Source organism: Rhipicephalus sanguineus, chromosome 9, assembly GCF_013339695.2.
Source record: "Rhipicephalus sanguineus isolate Rsan-2018 chromosome 9, BIME_Rsan_1.4, whole genome shotgun sequence".
Classification (NCBI taxonomy): Eukaryota; Metazoa; Arthropoda; class Arachnida; order Ixodida; family Ixodidae; genus Rhipicephalus; species Rhipicephalus sanguineus.
Genome location: NC_051184.2, coordinates 66,195,250 through 66,201,692, shown reverse-complemented (window position 1 = coordinate 66,201,692; position 6,443 = coordinate 66,195,250). Strand labels below are relative to the sequence as shown.

The following is a 6,443-nucleotide window of genomic DNA, read 5'->3' as shown; positions in this document are numbered from 1 at the left end:
CACTCATCATCATTCACCCCGTGGCTATGCTGCGATTTCTTTTTTGTTTTTCGAGCCTCGCGGCACACATGTCATCCCCCCTTTATAAAGGGGACGCTCATAGCATCCATCCATGCAAAAGCATAGTGAGAGGAAAGTGAGAAAGATAAAAGGCGCATTCATGTGGTCGCCGTTATGTGTTTGGCGGTAGCTCAGTGGGCTAAACGTCCGCCAGCCATGGCCGCGGACTGAAAGGTCATGGATTCGACTCCTGTCAACGGGACTTTTTCTTAGTTTTCTTTCTTTGCCATCTGATGGCGTTCATTTTGCTGACGTATTTCCGTGACGGAAATACGTCATGAAAATCTTGGTGGACCCCGGCAAAAAACACTTTCGTGTTAAAAGCTGCTCTTTACTACTTCCATTTAGCACTGCTGGTAGCGTGAACCGAAGCACTTGTTTACCGTAATTAGCGCGACATTTCCTAATTTGCCATTCCTGCCATTATATTTCCTTCTCTAAAGATTCGTTCTCAACTTCAACATCTAGGTTTTTTTTTTTTAATTATCTTTAAAAAGATCTAAGCCAGTTCCGCTCCCACGCGAAAGTTGTACGAACTGCAGAACATTGGTTCGCCAGTGTTTCCCTCGCGTTTCTCTTGCGTTCATCTGTTCTTTTCGTGTTCTTTTCTTGTGTTTATCTGTTATTTTCCGCTCTTTTCTGTTGTTTTCGCGTGATTCCACGATATTTTCTAACATTTCATGTTGCATTCTTCTGATTATCTCATTTGTTTTGTGATTATCTATTTTCTGATTGATCGTCTTCTTTCTACTGTTTTTCTATTGTTTGCTGCTACGAGCGCGGTGCGCCTAACTCCCGACGCTGGCGTTTCGCCACCGCTTCTCTCTTCCGTATATCTGTGTCTAACCCCGACACTGGCGTTATTTCGCTGGCTCGGACAGACGAATTAACTATTCGGGGCGACGCTGGCGTTCACGCGCACGCAAGCGCTGGCTTTCCAAACTTGCAGCTTGCTCGACTTATGCGTATCAAACGTGGGACCTGCGTGACGCCAACGCGAGAGATGAGACGATGACACGAGGGTCCTCTAAACTGCTCCGCAGTTAAACGACGCCACCACATGACGGTGGCACCACCAGAGCAACTAGATGATGAGCAACGAGAGCAACGAGATGGGCAACGAGAATGTTAAGACCTTCAGCACTCACGTGTCGTTTCCTCAGGCTGCTCCACGCTGTCGCTCGCTGGCAGAGACGAAAAAAAAAACAATATGAACAACAGGTCATTTATGTGGTTTCGTAAACTACCGCGACAAGGCTGGTTGCAAGTTCAGTCAACTTAAAGCAGCTTGTCTATAGCAATAAAACATGCGGGTTCCGTTCTGGTTATGGTTCACCCTGCTCGAATTTTGCTGCTGTTAACAGAAATAAAAGAAACACTAGGGTCTTTAGAATTACGTATCTATGCATTTTCTAGTAAAGGAACACACCGCCTAACACTTACGTATTGATGTTGCGCCTCAGATATGCGTAATGTTTGCTTTTTGATTGGCATGCAATTGTTCACAAGTATGAACGCAGCTACCAGTTGAAGATGGCTGGGCGTTCAGCAAGTGCTTAAACTTTGGCCGAGTGGCTGAATCGTGTGACAGACAGACAGACAGACAGACAGACAGACAGACAGACAGACAGACAGACAGACAGACAGACAGACAGACAGACAGACAGACAGACAGACAGACAGACAGACAGACAGACAGACAGACAGACAGACAGACAGACAGACAGACAGACAGACAGACCAAAGTTTCTGCGTTTAAGTTGCCCAAGAAAGACTACCGTCTTTAAAAATTAACTATAGCTCGCAAAGTGGCTCGCAACGCCGCTCTTATCGCTGTTGGGAATATGGACGCAAACGGAGCGTGAAGAACTTGAGGAGGAAGCGCGTTAACATGGACACTATACTCACACGAAACGAAGACCTTCCAGACGACGAAGCCGCCGATGCCGACGATAACGAGGACGAAGACCGCGAGGCCCACGACGGTCATCGCCATCTGCATCTGGTCCGCGCCTTCGGCGATCTGCTGGGCTGCGATGGCGGCCGCCCTGCGTCACGCCAGTCATGCAGGACACCGTGAAAGCATTTAAATGAACTCTACGAGAATAGCGAGCGTCTCCTCAGCTACACATTTTTGTCTCAACATTCCGCGCTAGGCAGCGCAACAATCTTGTAATTCTGTGCCTGCGTAAGCAAAACCCTATACCAACCGAGAAAAGTGTCTCGCTGCCGCTATGTCTTCTGTTCTGCCAGTCAATAATCTTATGAAAGCGACACTCGGCATCCACCCCATTCGTAGCACAAAGCTACCAAAAGAAAACCGAACGGGTTTTTCAGAAACAAATGTCCCTTAGTTGACGCAAAATTCGCCCTGGTTCGGGGATCGAACCCGGGGTCAACGCCTTTCCGGGGCTGTCGCTTTATCAGCTGAGCCGACCAGGAGGCTAGCCATATGCAGCGCGAGTACGAATCACGTGGGCACTGAATGTGCAAAAATTCACGGGGTTTTATGCATTCACCTAAGACGACTCGATGGCGAACGCCATCTTCTCCTTCTCAGTCGATTGTATTGGTCCTGCCCCGCCACCCTCCGAAAGCATTGTGAAATTAGCATGGTTTTGCCTTGCCTCCAGGATCGGAGGCACCTCACCTGGTTTTGTGCTGCCTCAGCGATTGGCCCACCTTTGACCAAGCTATGGCGTCATGTGATGACGGCATCATGTGATGTACCCTCACGTGCCGTCACGCCAGAGCTCGTGACGTCATGATGACGGCACAAATTTTAGCGATCTGTGACGTCATGATAACGTGATATTGTGACGTGATCACGTGATGATTTTCCGCATCACTCGTGCTGTTCCCGACAGCGTCGGGACGCCAACGGTCAATTTTCGCGTTTGCTGAGGCATTTAAGGCTTTCGCCATAAAGAGTTCCGCATGAAGTGATTTGCGATAGTCAATGATGTCCTTGCGCTGTAAAGACCAACATCGGCAGACAAGCGAAAAAGAGAGTCCCGCAAGGTGCACTGTCTCCTTTTGTTTAGTGGCAAGAGCACATCGAGTGACATTCTTGATTCCTTTCCAAAGCACCTCTGGTCGAGCACTTCCGGTTTTCCGAGTATTCAGAAAAAGTCTTGTAAAAATAAAAACTGTACGAAATCGATGGTTCTGGTTCAGCTTAAGAATTATATAGGATACATATGATATCGGAGCAAAGGCTGACCTAAAATAAAGGCCAATTAACTGTCGGGATAAATAATTAAAATAATTGAATGAGTTCACTGAAAGAGCGGACGATTTTCTTCTGAGCGGCTGGGATCGTCGCGGCACCTGGCGGAGCAGGTCTCAACCACGCGCTTCTTTCTACGTGGCCTCCGAGATCGGCTTCGGCGCCGCAACGAAACGCGAGGTTAACCCAAGGAATACACGAGGGCACACGAACGCCGATGTGCGAGCGCCACCACCAGACGCCTGTGTTGCGGTGACTGCACAGACGGGTCCACTGTCAAAGGGAACACTTGCATGCAGGACATCTTTGGATTTCGCTCTCTTGCAAAAACATAGTGGCTTAGATCTGCATAAAAGTACTGGTGGTTTACAGTTCAGCCTCTTTTAGGGGCGAAGCTCCTTAAGGCGGCACCCGTTTGTCCCTCGTAGTCGTAGTAGTGCGTAACCAGTCGTAACGCTAGTACCAGATCTTGACCTCCAAGGTGGTGCCGGTGGGAGATTTTTCCTGTGCGTTGTTGAACAATAAAAAATTCGCAGCGTGCGCGTTAACTAAAAGCCGAATCCTTCTGTCTCTCATTCCCCATTAGCAGCCATTGGCATGTTCCAGTAGGAAACGTTAGTAGAAGTAGAAGTGTAAGTGTTAGCTAAAAGCCGACTTCTTCTGTCTCTCATTCCCATTAGCAGCCATTGTTTACCTCCAAGGTAGTGCCTGGTGAGATTTCTCCTGTGCGTGATTAAACAATAAAAATTTTGTTCAAAACGCCGTTGATTGGTGAAATAAACCAACGAAAGACGCCAGATGTTTTCTAAAAGCAAAACGAAAGAACGCCAGATGTTTCTAAAGCAAAACGAAAAGACGCCAGCTGCTTAACGAAAGACGCCAGATGTTTTCTAAAGCGATGGTTTTCTAAACAATGAAAATTCACAGCGTACATGTAAAATTAAAGTGAGCTGCAAGTCGTCATAACTCATCGAACCTTTAGTATAAACGCGCCCGACCTCACGTCGGTGATGATGTACTGGGCAGAATTCACGGAAGATTCACGGTTTACCGATGAACCTCCGCAGCTTCGCCCACTCATCATCATTCACTCCGTGGATATGCTGTGATTTTTTTTTTGACAGACTCGTGCAGTGCATATACAATGCTTCCCTGTCCACTTGCTGTTGGAAGTCCAGCAAAATGAAAAGTGCTCAATGGAGTGTTCCCTTTAACAGTGGACCGTACTGTACACCTGTGAGCAAAAGTAAACGGACCACGGAAGCGCGAGCCGAAGTCGCTGTCTACGCCGTCCAGTCGCGAGCCATCTGCTGTCCGAGCGTTGCTTTGACCGAATAGCTGTCGAGAGCCTTACTCTGACGAAATTTGTCGAAGAAATGCTCGCGGCAGCATACGGCTCGCGACTAGACGGCGCAGACGGCAAAGGTATACGGACGGCAGTGGTCCGTATACTTTTGCTCACGGCTGTACCTGTGTCAAGGGTTATAGAGTCGCTTCCAACCTCTTTTTTTTTTCCTTCCAGTCAATGTTGTACCGGTTTCCGTCAATGTTAATCTAATACATCAAATGAAGATTGTTGGGGTTTTACGTCCCAAAACAACCATATGATTATGAGAGACGCCTTAGTTGGGAGGGAGGGGGGGGGCTCCGGAAATTTCGGCCACCTGGGGCACTTTAACGTGCACCTAAATCTAAGTGCACGGGAGTTCTTTGCATTTCGCCCCCATCAAAATGCGGCCACCATGGCTGGGAGTCGAACCCGCGTCCTCAAACTTAGCGGCGCAAAATCTAATACAACAGCAGTCCCGCCTATACCGTGACAATCTGTCTCGTTGGGCGAATAGCGCACAGCCCTCTCTCGTGTCTCGTACCCCGATCGGCTGGCGGACTTCCTCTGCACCATCATGGAGTCCGGCGGCTTCTTCTTCTTCCCCAGGCCGTCCTTGTCTCCGCCTCCGTCGTCGTCATCGTCGTCGTCGTCCTCCTTCTTGTCGTCGTCATCTTTCTTGTCGTCGTCGCCCTTCTCGTCACTTTTCTCGTCGCTCTTCTCGTCCTCCTTACTCTCCCCTTCGTCGCCCGCCATCTGGTGGAAGAGAGCGATTAAGCGTCATCCTTATAACCGGTTGTCGTTATATCCGAACTGACCTTACTCGGGACACTAAGCACGCACCTCACTCGGTTACAACCTCCGAAAAAATTGGCAACTCAGTCCACAGAACTGCGGCGCCCCTGCCCTTCACCTGTCTTTCAAGAAGATTGAAGAATTAATGTGGCGAAAACTGCAGACAGTTACTTTCCCAAATCCGTATATCCTAAACAAATGGCATCCTGAGGGGCGCTCTTCCAGATGCAAAAAACTGTGTTAAGTCAGCAAAACTTATCCACGTTCTTAGACTGCATAAGATGAAGTAACGTCTAATTTAATGTACAGGCTATTGATGCCGTGCATAACTCTCTCGGCCCTGCTTCAAAAGAGGCGGCCAATATTTTATAGTCTCCTTAGCTAAGTCTAAAGAGAGAACATAGGAAATATATATGCTCTCATGAGACACTCGTTAAATTACTGACCAACGTTAGATCTGAACAGAATGCTCGCAATATATTCATGGTAACAATGCCTTGAGGGAGAAGACCCATCCGGGCTTTCTTTACCTTTGAACCAGCTGGAGACGGCGACTGCGCTTACGACGATGAAACACTGCACTGGTGGACGCGTGGCTTGAGCAAGGCTTGACGTTCTTCTTCTGCCCAGTCACGCGCATGGCACGCGCCGTTGTGTACTCTCAGTCCATGGTACATACCCACTATGGGAAACTGTTTGTAGTTGGGTGATAAAAAGAAAAAAAAATGAAAATAGAAATGAAATTGGGAAATTTTATCATTACAGTATTCTAGCATTTGTAAAAAAAGTGAAGTATTACCAGGGTCCTCAATACTTTAATGAAGTTAATTATCTTTATTATTTTAGAAAGGTATTGGAGGACCGTGGTGTTACCATTTGAAAAGGTTAAACAGTCGTGTTTTGCACTGTGATCGTTACGATTGCCCTGTTACAAAAAAAAAAAAAAAAACCAAACAGAGAGACCACGGATCTCGGAGGTGTTCAGAAGGAAAGATAAAAGGTACTGACAGGAGATGCATACAGCCGATACTT

The 6,443-nt window shown here is 47.6% G+C and overlaps 1 protein-coding gene across 1 annotated transcript; it reads right to left on the bottom strand.

Annotated features, from left to right (window-relative positions):
- Positions 1–1,197: 1,197 nt before the first annotated feature.
- On the bottom strand, positions 1,198–6,100 carry LOC119405278 (uncharacterized). The gene is made up of 4 exons (XM_037672095.2): positions 5,942–6,100; positions 5,161–5,372; positions 1,969–2,108; positions 1,198–1,244 (listed from the first exon to the last, which is right to left on the bottom strand). The coding sequence occupies exons 2-4, from the start codon at positions 5,370–5,372 to the stop codon at positions 1,198–1,200; spliced, it is 399 nt and encodes a 132-aa protein (XP_037528023.2). The 5' UTR covers positions 5,942–6,100.
- Positions 6,101–6,443: the final 343 nt, after the last annotated feature.

Excerpts from the sequence above, each read along its gene's own strand:
- LOC119405278 (XM_037672095.2), bottom strand. The coding sequence starts at position 5,372 with ATGGCGGGCGACGAAGGGGAGAGTAAGGAGGACGAGAAGAGCGACGAG. Across the intron at positions 2,109-5,160 it reads AAGTCCGCCAGCCGATCGGG|GGCGGCCGCCATCGCAGCCC; the intron begins GTACGAGACACG and ends GGCGTGACGCAG. Across the intron at positions 1,245-1,968 it reads CTGGAAGGTCTTCGTTTCGT|CGAGCGACAGCGTGGAGCAG; the intron begins GTGAGTATAGTG and ends CGTCTCTGCCAG.